At 39.1% G+C, this 25742-nt stretch overlaps 1 protein-coding gene across 1 annotated transcript; it reads right to left on the bottom strand.

The window, feature by feature from the left end:
• On the bottom strand, positions 1-25539 carry LOC139727570 (ankyrin repeat and MYND domain-containing protein 1-like). Its single transcript, XM_071638551.1, has 17 exons — positions 25240-25539; positions 24185-24331; positions 22808-23366; positions 21422-21591; positions 20397-20876; positions 19615-19832; positions 18847-19018; positions 17567-17701; positions 16707-16859; positions 16085-16192; positions 14320-14451; positions 13423-13530; positions 11887-12052; positions 10025-10232; positions 6722-6823; positions 1230-1384; positions 1-434 (listed from the first exon to the last, which is right to left on the bottom strand). Exons 1-17 carry the CDS (start codon positions 25537-25539, stop codon positions 1-3), a joined length of 3747 nt encoding a protein of 1248 aa, XP_071494652.1.
• Positions 25540-25742: the final 203 nt, after the last annotated feature.

Raw genomic sequence — 25742 nt, forward strand, 5'->3', positions numbered from 1 at the left:
TCACACAAAGCTATAGTTCTCCGTACAGTCTGCTTTGACCCCAGTCAGTCCGTCCCTTCCTCCAGAATTCACATGACTGTTCAAGAATCCAGTTACCGTTCTCCCATCACCGCCGCCGCCTCCTTGCTGACCTTGACCTTTGGCCTTTGACCCCTTGTCACCGGGACTCTGTCCACTTTTTCCAGCAGCACCAGCTTTCCCGAAGCCCAGACCTCCTTTGGAGTTTCCAAAGCCGGCTCCCTGCTGACCTCTTGCTCCCGTTTGACCTCTGACACTTGACCCAGCCACAGTCTTCATCTTTGATGTGCTCTCTTCACCTTTGACCTTGCCATGAGGCCCCTGACCTCTACCCCCAGTGTTATTCTGCAGAGAATAGGCGGCATTGTAGCCTCCTCCAGCGGCGGGATTCGTTGGACTCGGACTTCGGCTGCGTCCTGCGAGGGACAGATGAACACGACATCATTCATTACAGCACCTTCAGCAAAACTACTGCATAAACCCAAAAACATTTGCAGTATGAAAAGTTCCCAAATTTGAGCTGACAGGTTTTTTTTTTGCAGCATGAAACATTTGCATATCACCACTGTCATTCAATGCATTGCCAATGAGCAGACAAACACTTTTCATTTTTCAATGTTTGAGCATTTCACTTTTGCAAATCTTGGCTCCTCGTGAAATTCGTGAAAATTTCATACACCATGCACAAGAATATGTTTGTTTTACTGCAGTCTGAAGCAAGTGCTGGTCGAATCATTTCATTAATTGTATGCAAATGAATGATAGCATTCAAGGGATATATTTGCTTTGCTTTCTCCTCAACTTCATTCAAAAGAGGAAATTTTGTAAAAATCTGAGTGACTGAAAGAGAATCCAGTGAATCCAAGACAGCATTATCATGGATGAATTACACACGAGACCATGGCTGATATCTAGTACCCTCTTGAAAAAACAAAACAAAACAAAACAAAATTTACAGAGATTCCATAACTTTTCATTTTCTTAGTCCACCTTGATAGTGACCCTTGAATTGTCATGTTGATAAATAACATTCTACTTGAATTTGAGCTTGGGGTGGCATTTACTTCAAAGCACACAGAAGAAAAATTCAGAGCTCTGTGACATCCATAGATTCATGAAACTTGTATGTGTTAAACAAATAAATGAATGCAAATCCTACATATTGGGATAAAAGATAATTTCTTTGACAAAAAAGGCAAGTGAGACATTACCACCAAGCCGTAGACACTCCTCCTTGTGCCTTGCGTTCCAGGCTTTGATTTTACAGGCTTTGCTGCAGTAGTAGACTTCTTTGCATCGTGTGCAGGCTGAGAGGCGTACTCCGATGGAGCGGCCGCACTCGTAACAGTACCGAAACAGCGGTTTTCTGAGTATGAAATATGACGGACATTACAAATTGTGACTGACAATTCCAAGAGCATACTGTGAAGTAACTCTCTTGGATCAATTTCAACATTTCTGGTCCCTGATGATATGCTAGTTAAAAGATACATATAACACCCTCCACCCCCCCCCCAAAAAAAAAAAAAAAATCATTTGAATACAGTAGGCACCATTGCTTATTCAAAGAGCATGTAGTTCCATGGTCAAATGATGCATTTGCAATGCTAGAACAGTTTACAGATGTATTGTCTGTGATGTGGACATATACTCTGACCAAAAAAGATATGAGGGCCACCATGAACATAGATTTTGTTTGTTTGCTTGTTTGTTGGTGGGTTTAAAAAAGATTTAAACCCAATAAATTCATGAATGAATATCTCCAACTTTTAGTTTGTGCTTTTAAAAAAGATATCTCTTTACTCCTACATATCACAATACATGAGTAGGTATAAGGATGGGGCATTTCAAATGGTCTAATTTGACAAGCTCAAATCTAATGTAGAGTTTTCTCGTTGTATGTGGCTGTAGGGTGCCATACAAATTACTACCAGTAGCTAAATTACAAGGCATTTATACGCACTTTCCATGAAATTTTAAGGAAAACAATAACACTGTTCTGTCAGCACAACAACAAAATGGCAATTATGATTCCAAGTATAACTTAAATAAACTCAAACAACAAACATGCTGTCATACACAGAAAACCCCCCCAATAAGAATTATAATTTTGCTCACAATGAGCTCAGTAAGGTGTACAAATAAAACATTTATGAAAAAAAAATGCATTGGACACATTGATACAAATTGTCTTAATCTATGAAAACTGTCTGTAGTCAAATTAAAATAGGACAATGTTAATGAGATGTTAGCTTGTTGAGAATCATTATTAACTCTCACACACTCAAAGTGAACTCTTACTGCAAAGGAAGGGGTTAAGTCTTGTTATCTGTTATGGTGATAAAACTTAGGGAAGCGAGAAATTATGATGGCCTGTCTGGAGATGAATAACAATGCTACAAACTTCCAACTGACAAAACCTCACAAAACCAGCTTGCATTTGCAGAATATTCAGCATTTCAAATTACTAATGTAAAATTTGATTTCATTCTGCATGAACAAGATACAACTGCACAGTTTTCAACAGTTGTCCACAGAATAAAAGTTGAGCTTTCATTTTTAAACTTTCACTGGGGTATCAATTTCTACAATGCCTTGGTTTCAATAAGATTTTGTTGAGAGAAATGTATGTGAAAATGGACTGGCTTTTTGGTTTCCAGAATTCTTACTAGCAAAACACAATGACAATGACATCATAGAGTCAGTTGTTAGCCTTTAGTCACTGCTGTGTTGCAGTACTTTGCAAACATATCCATTTTCAGTCATCTTCAGATTGATGCAGTAATAACTGCACCAAACTTTGGTTAAAGTATTGAAAAAGGCTTATTTACAGGGGCTCAATGAAAAGGACTATTCACTAATGGCTGCATAATAGTTTTGGAATTGTCATTCATATGAATATGAACTTTTTTTTCACATTTCACTAGACAGTTATAAATTCTCTCTGACTTAAAATGGGTAAACGAACCTCCAGAGTTCTAAGAAATGCTGCTGTAAGTTAGGAAAGATCAGTATTAGTGCATTCAAAACATGGATATGTTAACTTTGTAAAATACATGTTAGAAAATGCGACTAGAATCAAGATTCTACAGTAGATTAGATAAGATACTTGTGTTATTTCTCAATCTAAAGGTGTTATGTTAATGTAATTTAAGAGTTGTGAGAACAATGAGTATTGATCAACAATCAATGCATGGGACTACACTTCAGTCCCTGTACAGGCAACATTAGGTTTAAATGCAGAGTTACATGGAGTTTAAAAAAAAAAAAGGAAAACAGAAAAAATGTGTCATATTGCAGGACTAGGCACTAACCTTTTCTCAAGTAGCACTAACTTTTTTTTTTCCTCTAGTGACCCAAATTCAGGCCACCGATATCTTTAAACATCAAATATTTGTTGCCTGAAAACAAATATATCAGTCCATAATAAAAAGAAACATAACAATCCATTCTGAATCTTAGGAGCCCCATCGGGCCACCCCCAAAAGATAACCCTTTTTGGAAATTGGTGGCCCAACATCAGTTTTTAGTGGCCCGGGGCCACTGAGCCACAGCTAATGCCGAGCCCTGCATATTGTATGATGCATATGAGGCAATCTTTTTATCAATACATGGAAAAGTGAATTATGAGCTGTCAAAGAACCATGTCATTTTCTCAATTGCTTCACTTTATAAAGTACACATTGACATTAGACTTTACAGTTTCTTCCTTCAAGAGCATGAGTTCACCTGCAGGATTCATAGAGAGAGAAATTGACTTATTTTGCCCAAATTTACTTGTGGCAAGCAGCTATGTTTGACCCTTAAATAAGCTTTGTCCACCAATTGACACTATTTGGACAAAATTATTTAGTTCAAAATTAATTACTTGTAGAAAGCAAACCATGCTTGTCCATTACTGTATTTTCTGTTCTCCAATTGACACACATCCTGGAGTGTTTTCTTTGCTGACAAGCACAGATGTATAAGGAAATTGATTGTCAATTGAAAGAGATTACCTAATCCCCCTATAATCCCAACTGTGTTACCAGGGCCTACCAGTTGGACCGAGGCACATCACTACACCTGAGTGGGCTTGCTAAATTTACGAGGTCAAGTTTCGATGGATGTCTGAATACTGATGAAAAAGCATGGCAAGTACATGCATAGATATTAAATGCCTGGGCACATTAAAAGGGTTACGAATCTCTGAAGAGAATGTATGATGCACACTTCTATGTGATTATGGTGCTAACAAGACCAGCACTGGGTAAGCAACCCTTTCCAAGAAACTGTCATTCATATTTCACTGATAATCATCTGTCACGTCTGCACAACCATTATATCTTTATAGTTTTCAGTGCTGTATCTTGTTTTCGATCCATTTTTTTTTTCTATGCCTTATGATTCACAAGGTAAGCTTAGAAAATAATCTCTAATCTATAACTGATTCTTGAATGAGCAAACTCTGTAATGCTTCTATGATTCTGTGCACATTTAATGAATTCAACTAGTTTCTTCTACCAGTAACATCAAATATTCCATGAAATTCAGAAGTGTATTGAAAATTAGCGACAAAATGCAGCACAATTTGACCAGAACTTGGTGGGTTACCAGAAATAATATTCCATTTTGTTTCATTTTTGTTTTGTTTCATTTTGTTTTATTTTAATCTCTACAATTGGAGCTTGTGTATAGAAGCATGTGACAGTCTTGTTTATTTATTTTTCAGCAGTGTTTAAATGTTGGAATGGTACATTAGGTGGTAGGAACAGAAGATGATGTGAAATGGATTGGACATGCAAGTGACACATCTAAATGAGTTGAGTGGAAACACAGTGCACACAGAGGTGTATCTAAATAAGAGTGCATTGAAGAAACGTGATTTTGTCTATTCAACAATACAAGAATATATTGGTCAAGGGTGCTGTACTACGTGTGTGTCTGTGTTGGGGAAGGAGGGGGGGGGGGGGGGGGGCTAATCGGTGAACAGAATGTAGCCTACATGTACAAAATATATATTGCAATATAGCATGGTTGATATACGATGCAAGAGAGATAATATCACATCATGTTGTTTTATGATTCTTCTTTGAGTGAGGTAAAATTACAATGCCATAGTCTCTGCATGCACACACTATTTTTTCATTTATGACCACGAACTGCCATAATTTTGAAAGCAGGTACCAGCAATATCCTGTATGTACATGCCGATCCAAATTGGTTAAGCTCGTAATGGATGGTACAAACGGATAAATGCTATACAGACATTTATTTTGTACAGTACCACTCACTATGATTATCTTCCTATACCACTGTGATTCTCTGAGTATTGCACCACACTTCTAGCTAAGCTATTCAGAATAATTCTGATCAGAAAATCAAAGCAAAGTGTGTTGTAGCACCAAATTGTCTTGAACAGATAAAAAGTTTTCAGATTTCACTGCTACGTGTCTATCAAGAAACTGATCTCAGGAACTTACTGAAAACAAATGCTGTACTGCCATTATCATTTCTGAGTTGAAATACACAAAGCCACTATAAATGTTCAAGTTGATTTATATAACTATATAAAAAAAACCAAAAATGTGTGGGAGCTCATGAAGATATAAAAATAAGAAAATCACAATGTTGTGATAATTCATAAGTGACCATGCATCACACAACCAACAAAAAGTCTTCCATAATGGATTTTCAAGAAGTGCACATTATGAAAGAGCAGACTCTAAGCTTTAAAATGATGTACAACTCAACACAATAGAACTTTCCAAACCTATTTAGATAATGGAAAGGAAGTACACACTCTGGAAAAGTTTTTACTGAGAAAAGAGCTTTTGAAGTCTGAGGTCTATTTTAAGTAGTTAATTTCACCAAGCTGTGCACTCTACAAGTGATATAAAACAGAATGTAAAACTATATAGCAACCACAAAAAAGGGATTATCAGATTAGGTTGAAATTTTGCAAACTCCATTGATTAGCACATTCTATACAATCATGACTAATACTAACTTTCAAAGCAGTAGCACCATCTTTTCAAGAGTTGAAAGTGAAAAGTGTGTAGAGTGTTTTTCAGAAATGAAGAGAGGCATCTAAACCATGCTAAATCACACTATTCTTTAAAGAAAAAAAAATCTTTAAAAAAAATGCAAAAAATTAATTTATCAACCATGAACATAATTTTTTTTTACATTCTTCTGTGTAAACCCAGGGGAGAGTTGTGAGGTGCTGACATCACCGTCTTATGTAATTTGCATATTAATATTTAATGATAACATAATATCAATTGCTTGTGAAACATATGAAACTTTACAATTCCATAATATTTTGTCATGTTTAAATGTCTGAATGAAACTTCAACTGCTCTGTTTTGTAAGATCTAACTCTTTTTACTAAACAACTGCAAAATGGAAATGGTACTGTATTATCAGTGACGATAGATTAAAAAAAAAAGATGTGAAGACTTCATTGAAAGGAAGAGGTGTGCACACTAATGACATTATAATATAATCACACATTACTAAGACAAGCTTTGTAAGCTTGGTGTTAGTGTCTGGATGCACTCTGTGGAACTAAATGGCAAGTGATATGTGAGGAAATTTCATATAGTGTGAAGCACACAAGCATTAAACCAATAGATTTTATGTCTTCATTTTTCCGTGATAGCAAATAAATGCACCCCGTGCTTCTCAGTGATCAAACTGGCCATACACACTGGTCTCCAACCTGATATGCGATCTGCTCGCGTGCTTGATCAGCCGCTGAGAATGCGAGGCATCCATACTACCTTCTGCCATATCCACCACCATTAAGACTGCCCCTTCACCACTAGACAGACGGACGGCAAATTTCGAAAACCATCCCACCACAAAGGGTAATGAGCAACATGCATGTAACAGGAAAAAGGGGGGATTAAAGTTGGGTAGAGAGGTGAAAGAGAAAAGATGAATGGTTAACAAATTCATGTCAAATGTTTTTGTTTACATCAGGCTTCAAATAGAGACAAAATAACAGTCGTTGTTATTGTAGGATTAAAGATTATGTTTGATCATTAGGCAGACTGAACACAACACATCTGTATTAACATTAACTGGTATTTGGTAGGTCCAATGAAACAAGAAACCCATCTCGGTTAACAATACCTTCTTTCAAAGAGCATCATCCACATTAGTATATGATTATATATTGTTAATTCAACTTAGAAAAATAATGTTTATGGCACAAGCAATCACCAAGATTAAATCAGGTTTGTTGTAAACATGCACATAAAGAGTTTTATAAAACATGACAATAACTTCTCTCTGCAAGACATGTGTGTTGGAGATTTCTTTGAAAGATTTCCTTTCGCTATTTTAGATGTATTTCATTATCTGTGAAATATTTTTCAGTGTAGTCTCAATTGCTTTGAAATGCACGTGTTGAATAAAGATGGATGTTACACACCCCATGTCACAATTTGAACTCTTCTAACTCTCTTATTGCAATTAACATCAAAAAGAGTCCATGGTAAAATGACCACAGCTATCTGAGTCTAGTTTAGTGCTAAATGTCTAAAGTACACAGCTTTAGGATACCAGGATCCAAAATTGATTTTATCACCTACTGTAACAGGTATAAATAGCAGATTGAAATCAGGGGATGGTCCTGGCTTTTACCATTTTGCAGCACTGTAAGCAAACACCTTGATAATGAACATCTTTGATTCACAGTCACTCTCGTTCCGTAACTATGCTATCACACTAATTGAAAATTAACCTGTAGATTGACAAACATTTTTGATCAGCTACAGACTTGTGAACAGAGTGTAATGTGCTACCCATAATTGCAGCTATGGGTGCAAGTATGACCAACTGTTCGAGTTCACCACTGTTTTTGATTTGTTTTTTTAATCCTCACTCATGGCGTTACATAGCAAGGTACTGCTATCCTCTAACAGTGCAATGCCAATAGTCGCATGCATTCACTGATAACTAGCTATGGATATCATGAACTTGAACCCCCTCCTTACACTTATTGTTCTCTCACTGTCAAATGCAAAACGCAATAGCAACCAATGTTATTGTGGTGAAGTATAAAGTCCTTAAACATACACACACACACACACACACAAACATACATGCATGGAGATATTAATGTTACAACTTTTGTGAGTACCACAGAAGTTGCTCCAAAGTTTGTCAACCACAATCACAGCCAGATATCAACCTGGTCCCCAGTTACACAAACAATTTGAAAACATAAACCCACATTAACCCACACTGTTTTCAATGCAGCCTCTAAATGATTGCATCATATTTACCTGGACCTATATGGCAATGGAAGTCTTTGATATATGGAAATGCATGCAAAAAAAAAATTATATACAGAAAGGTATGTTCAATATTACATGTGCCATTCTTAATGGATTCACTACTAACCTCGGGTGTTTGTTTTTCTTCTTCTTTTTTTCTTTCTTTCCTTCATACTTGCTGGATAACATTACTCACTTCCTTTGAGTACACAAAATAACACAAAACTGACCCCCCCCAAAAAACAACAACTATGAATATCATTTCTTGACAATGAAATATCTACCTGTGATGAGCCAGATTTACACATGCCCATTTTTAATTGAATTTATAAACAGACAAAAATATAGCTCGGAGTCCTAAACACAGCCTGCAGCCAATTCCAACCACCTATGTCATGTGCAGCATCAACATTTGCCTTACTTCACTTCAAGGCGAAAGACATGAGAAGAACCCAATTTTAAATATATGTCACATTATTCATACATTTATGTCTATATCTGATCTGAAATGTATCTGTCCTTTCTTGCACGTTGCTATCTACTTGTACAGCCTACGGACTGCCACATTACTGCAGATTTACAGTCATCTATGTTCACGCAAGTAGATATGACTCATTTTCAAAACAGGTATTTTGAGAACAAAAGAAGACGGTCGGTATTCAAGTATTGGTTGTCAAAATGTGCCTGAGGTTCAACTTCCTAAAAGCATCTTGTTGTTATTCCAAGCGAGAAATTTATAAGGCGCACATGAAGAAAACAATTTTTTTTTTTTTTCACTGATGAAAGGCAACAGTGGCAGAATCATTTAATTGAAGATGGGTACACATCACAGTTTATTGGTAGCAGCAAAGCATCGCTTTGGAGTAATATGGTGTGAGATACGAAGACAGAGCACTAAACTTTAATCTGAAGCTGCTCATTCTATCACAAATGGCAGAGTGACAAACCACAATCATTTCAGAGTTTTACAAAGCAACAGGCATGATGAATAACAAGCAGCTGACAGAAGTTGTGTTTGGGGGCTAGAATGCATGCGTGGAAGCCATGATTATATTTGCAGGCACATTGGGTAAAATGGTAGCCAAGAAGCAAAGCGTGACTAATATTGACTCAAATGTTGTCTAACGATGAGAAAATACCATAATTTGATGCTAGTAATCCAACATGAAAACGCACCTTTCCAGGTTAGCGAATGAACACCAACATGAGATATAGTGTAGGGGTTGTCTTTCCACATACATCTACTAGTGAGCTTGAGAGTTAGATCTACCCAGAGTTGCCTTGGGAGCAGGTACAGTTTGCAATGCAGGCATTTGGGGAGGAATGGAACTGGGTTTGTGATTTTCTAAACTTTATCCAAGAAATAAGTCCTCCTAAGCCATTAAAGCTGTTTTGGAGCATGTCTTTAGCATTACTGCAAACTACAAGCATCGTTACGTAGCAGAAATATCCCTTGGATCTCGAGATCTCTCTGAACACACATCTTTCTATAACACCTGTCACCCCTGTGCTAAGTGCCCCGCCCTTCTTGCTTGTTTCCCATGGTGAAAAGAAAAAGGTGTGGTTAACACACCAGAAGAAAACAATGAATCTTTCCACCGTTCCCCTTCCCCCCACCCTTTCCCTTCACCATCCATTATCCCTCCCTTCCCCCTACTTCCCTTCCCCCTACTTCCCTTCTCCCTCCCTCCCCCTCTTCCTCCTCCCCATCCCCCACCCCACCCCCTCCCTGAACTCACCTCACTGCCACTTCTTCGTCCCGGTCAACCAGGGGCTGTACTGCCCCAGTGCTGTCCTTGATGGTGGTGTGGAAGGCCACCTGTTTGGAACCCTCCGCTGCTCCGCCCGACAACGAGACCTTGGAGGAATTCTTGGCGTTTGCCATGCTGGTGTCCGAGGGGTTGGCTCCGGCCCCTGTGTAGAGAAACCCCTGACTGGGGCTTAGACCTTGAGAAAGGAGGACAGAAAGGGGCACAGAGGTGAACAAATGAATGCAAAAATAAGAGATATATGAGAAAGGTGAAAATACAAAAATAACCAACGATTGAATTACTTTAGGTTTTACGATGTAAAACTGTACCCATTTCACAACATTTGCCATTGGGGAATATTTGTGGTTGTATATACTGCAATATATGCTGACTGCTACTGGACACTACCACTGTGGGATGAAACAATACATGAGCTTCGTCCATGCCAAGAATACGCTCAGATTACTAAATATGTCATGAAAAGATCAGGATTACTAGAAATTCAGTCTATCTAAGACAAACCTGAGCAAAATACTGCTTTACTAGGGTCTGCATTGTACACGGTATGCCACTACTTTGCCTTACTAGCCAATCTGCTTATCTGCACAATTAATCCCTTTTATAAATATTCTGAGCAACCACTGTCTGGTAGCACAGTTGTAAGTCTTCAGATCATCATAACTGATAGAGGGTAGCATTTTGTTGCTGTTATGCATCAACACAGCTCCTGCTTCTTGTGTAAACATTCAAAATGGTATTAAGTTCAGGTTTAGACGAGGTATTCTCATCATGTGGTAAATCTTGTGTGTGAAATTTATTGAAAGGATAAATATGTAGCAACACGAATCTAAGAAGAAATACATGTACTGTATGGCAAGAATACAGTGTCTATTAATACATTCTGTAAATTATTTAGGCCTCTACATATACACTGTACTTTATTTTATTCTGTAATTTTTTTTTCTGTAATATGACATGCTACAAGATGTAATTCAACAGTTCTTGTTATGTTGATAACTTTGATTGTGTACCATTTGCTGACCATTTCTATGCAAAAAAAACAGGGGGAAGAAATATTGATTTATTTCAAAGCTGGGTCTTTAAATATGTTACATATACATTTCAATACACAGTGCCATGATAAAAAAAAGAAACTAGAGCATTTTGACAACTCTGTGGCACTTAGCTGTCAGCATTCAGATAAATCCTACAAACTTGACCTTAATAGTTAGCCAGATCAATATGGTGTAACAGTGTGCCTCAGTCCTACAGGAAGGCCACAGTGACAAAATAGGGAATAAGGGAATTAGGAATGTTTAATGGTATTCATTGGCAATTAGTTTCCAATCATATGTGTCAGTCAGCAAAGAAAGTACTCCCATGGATGTGGACCTGGCAATCGTTGAACAAAGCACAGTAGGGGTTAAAGGGATCGTACAGTTTTGGTTGAGACCTAATTTCAGGTTTCTAACATTTTTGGGTGAGATAATGAGAAACCACTTTTGAAATATGAAAGAGCATGTAATTCTATGAGGAATTAAATGTTTATTTGATAAAAATTGGTTTTGAAATGGCTGAGATGTCCAAAAAAGAGCGATTCTAGTAAAGTGTGGGACCCACACTTTACTACTATCGCTCTGTTTTACTTTGTTTTTGGATGTTTCAGTCTTTCCAAACCCGATTTTCATCAACTAAACTTTGAATTCCTCCTAAAATGGTATGTTCTGTACTATATCATAAGTGTTTTCTTGGTATCTTGCAAAAAGTCAAAAGCCCAATTCTCATCTCCACCAATACTGTACCATCCCTTTAACTCACAATCCACTGAAAGAGAAGAGCAGCGTGCTTACTTCGTATGCCTTCCCTGTCTTCCTTATCCAGTCTCTCTCTCTCTCGTCTGACAGCCGCCTCACGGAGAATCTCTCCCAGGTGACTTAGCAGCTTCCGGCGTGCATTGTACGTGTCGCGTTCCGCATGAGTCAGGGCGTGGTAGGGCATGTGCGCTATGCGTCGATCCTGATAAAACAAAGATACTTCAATAGCTTTGTATCTTCATTTTGCTTATTGTCACTACAGCGTTAACAGATCAACACTTGAACAATGATATAGAATCTTGCAGACACTTATGTGGTTTGCATTTGTCTAGACAAACACAAAAGAATTGTCAAAGAAGTCTCATGTTAATTAACATAACGATAAATACCCCTCCGATTCCTGAGAGAATACACGAGGTCAAACAGAGGCACATGTTCCAGTGGTAATAGTTCACTCTACAAAGAGTTTGTTTTCACAAATTATGCAGTTGCCATGGCAATGGTTCATTGCGCAAATAACCATCAGAGTCAAAACATGTGCCAAGTCCAAGGAAACTGCTCAAAGTTTGTTGCAATAATTAAGAGTTCACACTGCAATCAAACTAACAAAAAAGTGAGAAAAAAAATATTACATTATGAGGAAGTGATGACTATTTGCTTCCTAGCCCATCCTAAAAACATATTTTTCAAAGAAAACATCCATAGGTTATGATATGAGTATCGTTCAGTGACAACATCTTCTCACTGAAAGAGTGATTTGCTCAACAAGATATTTGTTTTTAACAGTTACCATGGCAATGCCTGGTGTAACAAACACAAAATGTCTCGCTTATAAATGCCTACAGACAAATTAGTAGGTATTTTATAAAAAATGGTGAACATGTCAGGTTAAAGTTACCTTTGAACTATACACAGAAATTTGACATGAGGATCTATCTCTGTAACATACTTCTGAAAGGCAAATAGCAGTTTAGGCTTTCTATTTCTATCAAACCTGTAAAACAAGTGAGATAGAAAATGAATATTCATAACTGCCAAGTGATGCATGAATGGAGCGTCACTCACCTGATGAAACATCCAATAGGATAATAGCAGTTTTCATATTTTCTATTTCTATTAAACCTGTGAAACAAGCTAGATAGAAATGAATATTCACGCCTGCCTCACCTGATTTAACATCCAGTAGGCAAATGGCAGTTTATATATTTTCCATTTCTATCAAACCCATGAAACAAGCAAGATAGAAATGAATATGCATGACTGTATCACCTGATTAAAAACCCAGTAGGCAAATGGCACTTTTTATACGTCTATTTCTATTAAACCTGTGAAACAAGCGAGATGGATATGAATATTCATGACTGCCTCACCTGATTAAACATCCAGTACGCAAATGGCAGCTTTTATGTTTTATATTTCTATTAAACCTGTGAACAAGCAAGATAGATATGAATATTCATGACTGCCTCACCTGATTAAACATCCAGTAGGCAAATGGCAGTTTTTATACGTCTATTTCTATTAAACCTGTGAAACAAGCGAGATGGAAATGAATATTCATGACTGTCTCACCTGATTAAACATCCAGTAGGCGTAGTCCACCGCTGTACCCATCTGTCTTTTTGTCCCTACAGCTATGGGAGCGAGAATGTTGGCCCCTGCTTCCACCAGCTTGTCAATCTATGGACAAGAAAAAAATAAGATAAAGTACTTATCAAAATTCATGAAATTCTTCTGTCAAGTTGTTTTTATTGCAACTGATTAACTGATTGTTAATCAGTAGTATTTCTATCAGTAAAACCAGAAGCATTTGTGGTATGAAATTTTCACAAATTGGAGCAGTAAACTGCCTCTATTGGGGCATGAAAGTTTTGAGAATTCACTGTGTATAGACAAACACTTTCATGTGCATTTTACTTTCGTGATTCTTGGCTCCTCACAAAATTCCAGAAAGTTTCATGCACAAGAAAAACTTAAGTGTTTTACAGTAAAGCAAACGATATCATACTGTGTACTGTATCGGTGGTATAATTCCCTGTTATTTTCCATTTTCCGAAAATTCTGCAAGTCAACCGATATTGCACAATCAATAAGTCACAAATATCTGTTGTCTCCCGTAACAGAAAAGCATTGTTTATGGTCTCCAAAGTGGGAAATTGCTACCTTTTCTCTGGAAGAGAGATATTGCTTATTTCTTATTCCATCAATTTGGCTCTCAGTCACAATTTCAATTGCCCACAAAACTGCCACACATGTTCAAAGTCATGAAATACACTACAGATACCATCATTTTGAACAGATTCATCAGTTCATCTTGCACCTTAATTCATGTACATGAAAATTAGTCAGTATTTGTAATTTTCTGATGTAGATTCTAGTTGAGTGTAGCCTTTAGCCCCAAATTTAAATCCCCTTCAGGCTGAAGTAGTAAACAATGCTGAGAGTTTGAGGGGGTGTCAGGATACTCACAAGGGCTATCCTTTGGAGAGGCATACGTCTGAACTCAAACTGGGTGTTGGCAGTCACACACAGGGCACTCCCAATGGCTTGCCCTAGGGGAAGGCTCGGGTTGGCATCGAAGCTGAGAAGCTCATCAATTGCCTGGTGTTGATTCAAAGCATACCAGTAGACATATCATGTCTCAAGATTGGTAATCAGGTATCAAAGTGCTAATTTCTTATTTGCTAAGTCTATACAATCTTTTCTTTCAAAGCAAGACGATCAAGAAAAAAAGGAACACTAAGCTGTTACAGCACAAATTCTATTTTTATGGTGATATTGATGATTTGTAAACCAGCCAATTGTGGAATTTTGCTTTCCACCAGCAGTACAAATGTTATGACATAATATCATATCATATACAGTCAAACCTGCCTTTAGCTGCCACCCAAGGGAGACGAAAAAGTGGCCATTGTAGACAGGTGGTCGCTACAGACAGGGTCCCTAACATGGCTTTTCTCTTGGGGGGAATTGCGTTTAGTGGCTGCATACAGCAGGTGGCCGCTATAGATGGTGGTCGCTATATAGACAGGTTTGACTTTACTACTCAATCCCATAATTTCATATACAAAGTCTCATAACATCGATTGTGGGGTTGATGCCATTGGAGGGCAAGTCAGCTTTGTTGTGTGATTGAGCATGTGGATGTGTACAAAATAATAGAAACAGAAGTTTTCTTTCATTGTTCTGTTTCTATTCCTTCTTCATTTTTGTACATTTCACTCCCTTCTCCTGTGAAGCTCACAGATCTTTATCAGTTTATCAGTACAACACTATCAATATAAAAAAAAAAAAAGATGTTGACACAGATCTTGCCACAAAATCAAGATCAAAATTCTGTTCAACTTTCTCTTCAAAGTCTAAAGGTGTATTTTGAAGACAGAGTTTTGAAGACAGAGTTATAAAAAGTAATAATCAACAGTTGCTGAGGATTTTACATACTACTGGACAAAACATCACAAAATAGCATGCAGGTGATTTAAGTGTGTATGGTATTAATATTATGCTAACACATGCATCATAAATGCTATACATCAGTAAGAACATTGTGTAAAAAGAAAATGTGTCTTTTGTGTCTTTTATCAATATTGTCTAAACCTTAATCCGTTGAAGATGAGTCCCGAATATACTCAGGCAAGTGTCTAGGGAAAATGTGTGTTGTAGCAAAATCAGCCCGTCCTCAACGGGTCAATACTTGTGTGCATGTTCTACAAGTCTCTTTATAATGATTGTGTTGGCAATGCAGGGGCGGATCCAGGAATTCTGTAAAGGGGGGGGGGGCGTAACTAATATTTCTGGTGCCACTTCTGGGTTTCATTTCATTTTTTTCTTTTTATCTCTTTTGTTTTTTACGGAAAATAAAGGGGGGGGGGGCGTGCGCCGGCTGCGCCCCCCTCTGGATCCGCCAAGTATGCAATGATGTCTATGGTTCTACCAATAATATGCACATGCTCGTAGAGCGCATGGAAGTGAATTGAATAATGCACTGTGCCGCACACTTAATCAACAGCGCCCTCTACTGAGCAACGCTTGTATAATTATAACACTCGGTCCATAATGAATAGAATAGTTTGTCAATGTCCCTCTTCAGCTCTCGCAAATCAGAATTTGTGTATCATTTGAAGTACGGACAAGTTTAACCCATTCCGTACGGGAACCTGGTGGCCTGTGTGTTAAGTCTATGAGAATTTCAGAATTTAGTATGGAACGGGTTTAGATGATTGTGTGTACTCACAAGGTCATTGCCACTTGCAATTGCCAATGACAGGGGTGACTGCCCTTTGCAGAGGACATTGGGATTGGCTCCATGCTCCAGGAGAAGGTGAACGACCTGACGGGCAAGCTGTGCATTTGATCATACAAAGAATGGAAAAAGATGTTAGTTTTCAAATGTGTAAGACTTGAATAAGCTCAGGGCATAACATTTGCTCAATAATATAAAAAACAAACAAACACACAAACAGCTACGATACCTGCAACCATTATTCTTTTTTAAATAGTCTCCTCTAGTATCTAATGTCTGATAAACGCTTGTTTAAGACACAGTTGAGGAATGGGTCATACCACCAAGCTCATGGTAAGTGCCATGACATTCAGATGAAATCTTATGGCATGATTGGATGTACTCAACAGATTTCTTTTTGTTTGTAAACATACAGTCCACCTTGCCTCAGTTAAATCTATTTGGAATGGAGAAATCACTTCGACTTAGAAAAAATTCCGAGAAAATTCGACTAATGAGGGATTTAAAACAAAAGAATATCAAGAGAAGAAGACTTGACAAGACCTTCGATTTTGGTGATTATTCGACTTATGCGAGGTCGACTTATTAAGCGAGGTCAACTGTATAACATTACCTCATAGTCATCATCCCTGTCACAAGCAATGTGCAGAGGGGTGCGACCACCGCTATGATCACCCTTCGCCTCCAGCTCCTGAAGGTAATGGAATACGGTGCCGTCGAGTCCTGGTTTCAGTTTGATGGCAGGATCAAGTGGGGTCAAATCCTCCTGTGAGAGAAAAGTGAAGAGGATTAACCCGTTGAGGATGGTCTGATTTTGCTACAACACGCATTTCCCATAGACACTTGCCAGAGTATACTTGGGACTCGTCCTCAACGGGTTAAGAATTGTGATGTAAGTCTGTGAGAGTCATATCAAAGAACTTAACTGATCCAACATGGTAAAACCTATGACGGTACTTTGAAGGGTAAGATGTCTTTTGCATGTTTCAATAATTCTGATTACTGGCAAATTGCCAGATCAGCAACAGATGCAATTACCACTCTGAATAAAATGCAGTTGGGTTCACAAGTTTACTATCTTGGATCTTGGGAAGATACTTGATAATTTGGCCTAAGAGATAGGAGACCCCATGGTTCCATCTCCACTGTCTGAACAGATTTACATCCCTGAACAGATTTACATCCCTTTCCCCCTTCCCCCATCCTGCAATGACTTCTGCCCAATTTATTCAGAATTTCAGGGTAGGCTTTAAGGATGATAACAATGATTACAAAAAATATGGAGGATTCATGACAATATGGCAAATAACATGCAATGGATGACAGACAATGGTCCTACATTAGTAGCTCACTAGCGCTCTTGGCCGTGGCGAGATGAAAATGCAACAAAAGAGACAACAAAATGCAAAGAGATTGTGACGTGGGAGATGATAAATTCTCAACATGAATCTGTGCACAGATCGACTGACTCACAAGGTGTTCGTGTAGATCTTTGTCCAGGGCTCTGGAGTTTGGGTGGGCACCAGCATTCAACAGGAGTTTTGTGATCTCCACCCCTTCTGGTCCTCTGATTGCACAGGAAATATGGAGGGGATTCAGCCCTTCCTTCTGTAAATGGGACAGATATAATTAAATTTCCAGAATGCAATGAGGAAATGAATATCTTGCAGTGTGGTACAACTGCAGTGTAGAGTAAATAAGACCAGTGTGGCACTTGTTTATGCTATTCGGCCGTAAGCATTCCGTCGAGTGAGAATGATAAGAGTAAAGACGTTAAGTTGCCACTAAAGCCATAATGTTTGAGGCACCTTAACGCCCTTATCATTCTCAACCGACAATTTGTGACCCGTCTCTCTGACAACTTGATGAGATCACCCATGTCATTGTTTCAGATTTCTTTGTAATTATCTGCTCAAAACTCTAAGCTTTACACTTGCGAGTAATTTTCCACTCTAATTACTCTTAACTCTGCATGAATGGCAAGAATGCTGCTTGCAAGATAGACGCAATATTTAAGACATTCAGATTTGAAATCACAATTGCAGTCAAGAATCCTACAGATTATGACTCTTAACACATGGGTGAATGCACAATGCCAAAGTAATATGTTGCAAAGAAACCCACAAATCTATAATTTCAACAGTGCCATGCATACCCTATCATGACAAGAACACAAAGAATTTATTATAAAACGCGTCAAGTAAATTGTGCAACCTCATTGTTTGAGAGTTGTGTGTTGATTTTTACTGGCTGCATGTTGCCTCATTGACAAGAGCCCCTGTAAACATGTTATTAATTGCACATTTATAGCAATAGTTCACACACTATCAAGGCAAACTTTTACACACTCAGTATAAAGAATCACCTATTGGCTAGCTAATTGTGCATCCAGTAAATTTACTGTGTATCAAATAGTTACTGGATGCATGGTTTGCATCAATTGCAAGCCAAAAGTAAATGCATCCAAGTAAAGTTACCATCAGGTTACATGATCAAAAACTGGATTCCTTGCAAGAAAAAAAAAATGTCCCCCTTTCTGTAAACAAATGATGCACATGTCTTTTCATGCATCAGTAGGAACAGTGTGCATCTGTAACTAGCAGTACCTATGGAATGTTTGACCAACTCGGCTTGAGGCCACTCAGTCTCGTGGGTTAAACATTCCACAGTCACCTTATGCAAACAATTCCTACTGACGCACTCACACCCTTGCATTATATGCATACATTTTTGCATGAAGTTGTCACACTTACATCAGGTGACAGCCTCGCTTCGGTAGCCGCCACTTTCTCTAGAAGAATGGAAACAGCCTCAACATCTGCAGCCTTTATGGCGAAGAAAAGAACCGGCATGGGCACACTGGAGGCATTCGGATCAGCACCTCGGCGCAGCAAGAGTCGTATGGTAGCCTCCATGTTTGCATGTCTGGAAATGAGAAATTGAGGTCACAATCACAATAATGGAAAAAAAAAATAAAGACACAAACACATAGAGAAAAAAAAAACAGAACAAAACTCCTTGCCATCATAGTGATAAAAAGAAAAATAATTTGAACTCTTCTCAATGGCACTCTTTACAAGACATGATTTAATCACTACCAGGTTAATAAAGATTAGATGCACGCACTTTGCGGAAAGGGGTGGCTCTTCAACAGTTCTGGCCTATTGAAGCATAAAATGCTGCCTCAAACTACAGATAAAACTCAAAATTCTCTTCATATTACATAACTAACATACACCTCATGTAATGATAACAATGCCATTACCCCTTTCTTAGCTCTTTTTTTTTTTCATTTCTCATTGCTCTGTGTGACCACACATTCATACATCACACACACACTCAGAGGTTCTCCAATCGAGTGACTACATGCATTTTAACACAGCATACTGTGATAAAATCCCACAATCCCACAATCCACAGTGTGCAAAAAGCGAGAAACTTCAGATAAACGGTCAAATTGTATGGCTGCAAGGAATGCCATTGTTTCCTGTTTCTTTTAGATCGTAAACGAGAGCACTTACTCCGCTTTTGCCAGAGCTCGACGCCGGGCTTCATCCAGATTATCTTCCTGCTGTGAGATGCCCCTGCTCACGATCCTCGGATTGTTGCTCATCACCGTAGCGCATCGCTCGATCATGTCCTCCGTGACTTTCACACCGACTCCGACGAGGCTGTCATTCGTCTCGAAATCGTGGGTGTCTGCGACCTCGGAGGACACGCCATAGAGTTTCGATGACAGCTGCACAGATTAAGAGCATGGGGGAAAATTAGGGTCTGAACATTTTTGAAATCTGAAATCGATTTTTTTTTAATGAGGCACAAGTTATTCTTTGACTACAAGTGTTATGGAGTAATTGTGCCTGAGAAATTTGAAAGATTGAAATTAAATTTAAACTGTCGTACATTTGACTGGGATGCCTCCCTTTCTCATGCAATCTCTACTTTGCCATTATCACACAGTCTTACATTTACCTTTTCTATTCATGAGTATCATTGAGCTTGACTTTTGGCCTTGAAAACAGACATTAGATATCTCTGCAATAAGAAATATTCCCAAATTACTTTTCTATCTCCAAGAATTTAAAAAAAATTGCTACTGGTTATGACTGCTTGATCTGTAAATATATGTCTGGAAATGTCATTTGTGGAAAACTTAACCCATTCCTCCCATAATTCTACAAGAGCCTTCAATGCCCTCAAGAAGATTCTTTTTGCAGGTTGACAGAGAACAGACAGGTTGATTCTCCATCTGTGGGAAAGCAGTAAAGCATACAAGTATCCACAAACTAGACATAACACACACCCTTCTGTGGCCGAGGCTCCCCTGCTTCTTAACGCTGACTCTTTCCTCGACTGATTCATTGTCTGGGTCCCACTCGGGAATAGTGCCGTCCAACGTCCCGGCGTCCTGATTCTCGTCCCTGTGACTGTTGGTGTCGACATCATAGAAATCACCATCGTCGCCAATGACCGACCGTGCCCTCTCGCTAGCACGAGAGTTTCGTTCCGAGCCATCGTCAGGGTGTTTAGCAGGGGATGAACCATTGGGGCATCCTTCTTCACTGGCATCATCCGGAGAACCCTCCGTGGGAAGCTGGAGTTCGATCCGTTCCTCGCCCCGCGGCACGGGAAGGTAGCGCTCGGCGATGTTGAACTGGAAGGAGGCGATGGGGTAGAAGAGCACATGACAGGCAGCCAACGCCGAAAGACCTTCGTCATTGAGCTTGTTGACATCAGCTCCGTTGTCGAGGAGACAATTGATGATGTCGCGGTGCATGTTTACCTGAAATCAAGCAAGGGCAATCTACAATTGAATTTTAGGGAGCCTCTTTGCTGACCAGTCATTGTCATTTTCTAGCACAGAAACCACACATTTTACCCCCATATAAAAATCATGTGTTTTGTTTGCATTTCCTCTACTGGATGTTCTTTCTTTTTAATTAGAGTAAGAAAAACAAAAATAAAGTGAGAGATATCCTTTAAGTCTAAATTTCTCCAAAATTTGAAAATGGGTGAAAAAGATTAAATCGTCAGCTGAGTACCAGAAAGATTTGAGCATAAATTAAAATTAAGCAATCAATTTTCATGAAGGTTTACTTCGTCAAAAATGTGTAGATTTATAAGCCTTGTTCCAAAGATTGGATAAAACAGTGCCTTTGTGGTTTTGATTTTTAACATTTCACTGAAAATGAAAATAATCTTAAATTCACACAATAATGCAGAGGAGATCAAGCACTACAACATGATATCAATAACTCAGTACCCCCGAAAATTGCGATAACACCCTTCTGGTTCTCAGCCGACAAAACAAGAGGTCATGGGACTCACGGCAGCTCCGATGAGAGAGATGTGGCCGTTCTTGTCTCCTACATTGACATTGACAGCCCCCTGAGACAGCATGCAGTGGACTGTATTGTAATCACCAGCTGCAGAGGCCTTGATCAGCTCCTCGGACATCACCTCGATGGGACCCTTCTCTAGGAACGCACCCCTGTCACCTGGTGGAGTGGGAGCAAGCATGAAACGATTAAAAGTTCCCTGCAATATAAACATATGTTGACTTCTACTGTCAAAGTGTTTATTTTTGCACGAGTGATTTTTCATGCTCAGCTGGGTAAGATGAACTTGGCGTGTTTTTAATTCCGCGTAATAAAGACAGTTATCAATGGACCATACGACGTGCAAAAATATTTGCATGTTTTTATTTTCACGCTGGTTTCTGGTCACGCGAACTGCATCGAAATTTCCACACCGCGAAAATTTCAATTTTTACAGTATTGTTGCCCTTGGGTCTGTACTTAACCAAACCACTAAATACTTAGTGAAAATATATCCTATCATATCTTTAAGCATTTTTTTCTTAATTTTTTAATTTCTGCACCCTATAAGCCTTACTGAGCTACAAAAATCCTCCAGATCACCTTTAATCATATTCCAGCTGTGTACATCATCCTCCTGTAACACTTGAGCTGAGCAATCAAAACAATTATGTACCTTACCATTCATTGCTTGGTTAAAAAATTGTCAGAACCATTTGCATAAAAAAAAGGACATGTGATGCTGTTGTGAGCAATCGCTGGTAGTAATAGCAATGCATATTTTCACGAATTATTCAGTAATATGGTTACATACAGACCAATAGGCATCAATAGAAGTCAACATATTGTACATTTGGATTGCACAGACCCTTTAAGACTGTGCAGAGATAAAGCTTTCAGCCTCCTCACTGGGCCACTACAACAGGCTGCATTGCTGCTCACTTCTGGCTCTTAGCTGCAAAAGTTTGACTGTACAAAAATTCTTACATAGTTCTGAACTTCTGATTCGTGTCTAGATAGTTTTCATTCATTAACACACTAATGTATAAGCTGTTATTTTTACGAAAGTTTAATCTTTGCAAATTTCGCAGATGACTCTTAAACCACGAATTTAACAACACACAAAAGTGAGGCCCTGTGCTAGGCTAATAGTGCAACTAACAATAGCCTTGGTGCCAATTCAAGAAAACAACATCTCGCGGAAATGTCCTTGACCTGCTCATTCGTGAAAATATCTGTAGTGAAAATAACAGCTTCTACAGTATTCATACTTTCAGATTCATTGCATCTAATTGACAGCATCAACTCTGCAGTGAAAATGTTTCATCACCTTCAGAGTAGATCACAAGGTACTGTACCTCTGGCCATATAGTGCATATTGAGTGACCTTTCATACCTTTCATGAGATCATCCACAGAAAACTCCATTGTGTTCTCTGTGTTCTTATGCTTCATGACATTGAGCTGCATCTCTATGAGAGAAGGCGTGTTGTTCAGCGCCACGAGAGTTTGCTGCGAATTCTGACTGTTGTTGTCGCCCTCGACTGCCTCGCCGAAGAATGCGCGGTCGTACTCCTCCTTATCGTAAGTGAGCGTATTCATGTCCACGCTGTCTGGCGTACTCGACTGGAAGACATCAAAAGTCGTCTTAAAGTTGATCTGTGCCAGCCGCTCCATGGCGTTCCTGAGAGAGCTGTCTGCGTCGCTCTGCCCCTCACTACGCGACATTTTGAGCATCTGGGACAAGCTGGTGTATCGTGGATCCACCATGGGTAGTGAAAGGACGTGCTCCGTGGGGTTGTAGTCAAAGTCCTTGTGGGAAGCCATGGTGAAGGCACCATCAATGCAACTGCAAAGTTTGACGAGGCGCTCCTTTCGCCACAGTCCCACGTCGTGTGTTCCATCCTGGTAGGACAAAATGCCTGGCCCTTCTCTCTCATCATTTATGTACAAACCCTGCAAGTTAACATCAAGACAGTCTATATGAAATTTGCTTCAGTACCTGAAGTCATTTACAAGTGTCTTTCCTCATTGAGTATTGCTGATTAGAATTTTAATAAGAGCAGTGACAACCAAGACTAGACACTTGTACATCGAAAGTTATAGGCAAGTACACTGGTTTTCAATGATTATTATAAAATGGGTTCAAGAACGTAGCCAATAGGAAGCGCTGAAATGAGTCACGTGGGCTTTGATTACTTTAGTACCATTGCACTGCAGTACCAGTGCGCACTCCATCAGTTGTTACAAGTGCGTTGCGCGCTATTATACGCGCTGTCAATCCTGTAAACAACTTCTAGTTCGGGCTGCCGGCCGGCCTTTCTTGTGTGTGCATAACATATTCGTGGCGTACGTATGCAGTACTCTTATACGTACAGTACTTACATGTGCAGGATTTCCGAGTGCGACGTGCTTGACTCGACTCTCTCGAGCGAGTGCTACATGTAGCTGACTGGTATTGACCCACAAAGGTACGTGAAAAATGCTGTTAGTTTTCGACCCATTTTATAAAACAAATGATGCACAGGATTATTTTGTGGCGTTAGTGGAGATGCAGCTCACTCTTGGGTATTTACAATGTAGTGCAACATGCACTCGGCTTCGCCTCGTGCATGTTTCACAATTGTAAATACCCTCGAGTGCGCTACGCCTCCACTAACGCACTCTATCCTGTGCATCATTTGTATAATATTCTTCTTGATATGGACACACTTTGAGATAGAGCACCAAAAGAATGCATGTAAGCAAACAGGGAAGATCATCATATTACGCACCTGAAACTTATTGCCTTTGCTGAACTCAAAGACACCATAGCCTTCTTTTCTGTTTTTGTAAAAGGTGCCCACAAATTTTGACTTATTAGGCCATGTGTAGGTTCCCTTGCCATGCCGATGGTCCTTGAAATAGGATCCCTTGAAGGTCTATTTGGAAAATAAAGAACAACAGAATCCCACAAAGGAAATCAGAGGGGAAATATTTACATATATTCATCACACAATATATACTCGTATGGTAACAAACACATGACAGTTTGAGAAGAGCTGGGATCATTTCTCCAAAATGGCAAATATTCAAAATCTTCATCATCCAAAGACTACTATCGCCAACTTAAGGACAAGTTGCTGGAAAGTCGACTGGCAAATAAGAGCAATTTGAGTTCAAATTGCATTGCAAAAGGACACTTGCATTGTAATTGCAATGTATGTTTGATCGTATGCTCAATATACTTTATATCTAGATGTATGATACAGTATAAATGTATGTATACGGTTATAAGTATGTATTATATATGTATACATATATGTACATATGTATGTACATGCATATGTATCAATTCTATTCATATCAAATTCTACTTCAAATATTACATTGTACATATATTTTCTACAAGAAATCAATGTAAAACAAATTATGAACATACTAGAATACTGTAAAACATGATATATTCGCGGCATGAATTTTTCGCAAATTGGAGACGACGGCCTTTTTTGCAGCATGAAATGTTCGCGAACTACCACTGGCATTCAATGCATGCAGTGTAGACAAGAACTTTCGCGTGCATTTCAATTTCGCGAATCTTGGCGCTCGCGAAATTCGCGAAATTAAAATGCACGCGAAAATTCTTCGTTTTACAGTACTTGAAAGCAAAAAAATAAAAAATAAAAAATAATCAAGTGCATGCCCTGTGAAACTAAACAAAATTGCTTTGTTGTTGGTAAAGAGAAAACAACGTAAAAATTACTGAGACGAGCTTGTAGCAGTAAGCTAGTAGAGATGTGGGCCACTAACTTGATTGGAAGTACACTAGCCACTATGTACATCAGCTTACTTCACCATTGCTCCAAACATGCTCCCCATTCCCATGCCTGGTGTCCCGGACAAAGTCGCCCGTAAACCTGGACCCATCTGACCACAGTTGCTCCCCCTTGCCAAACCTGTCGTTGTTCACGTAGTCGCCGGTGTATCTGTCGCCGCTGGGCCACACGAAGACGCCGTGCCCCTCCCGCTTCCGACCGTCGAGTTGGCCCGAGAAGGTGGCGCCACTTTTGTAGTCCATATGGTTGCTGTCCTGCTCCTTCCTGGCCGACTTCAGCCTCGGGAAGGTGAAGAATTCCATGTTGGAAGGCATGGCGGCGTGTGCATCTATCTGTTGACCCAGGCAGACAGATATCTGTAAACAAGATGAGAGTCATAGGTCTGTCATTTAAGTGAGAGGTTGTGTATATATTAGTAATCTGTTAATTGGTCAAAAGAGATGGTGAACTTGTACTCATGGTGGCATTAGTAGAAAAATTGTAGCAGCTTTGGTCATTTGAACGTGGGATAGAATCC

Source organism: Diadema antillarum, unplaced genomic scaffold, assembly GCF_040938485.1.
Source record: "Diadema antillarum isolate AM-2024a unplaced genomic scaffold, OU_Dant_1.0 seq00000136_RagTag, whole genome shotgun sequence".
NCBI classification, from domain to species: domain Eukaryota; kingdom Metazoa; phylum Echinodermata; class Echinoidea; order Diadematoida; family Diadematidae; genus Diadema; species Diadema antillarum.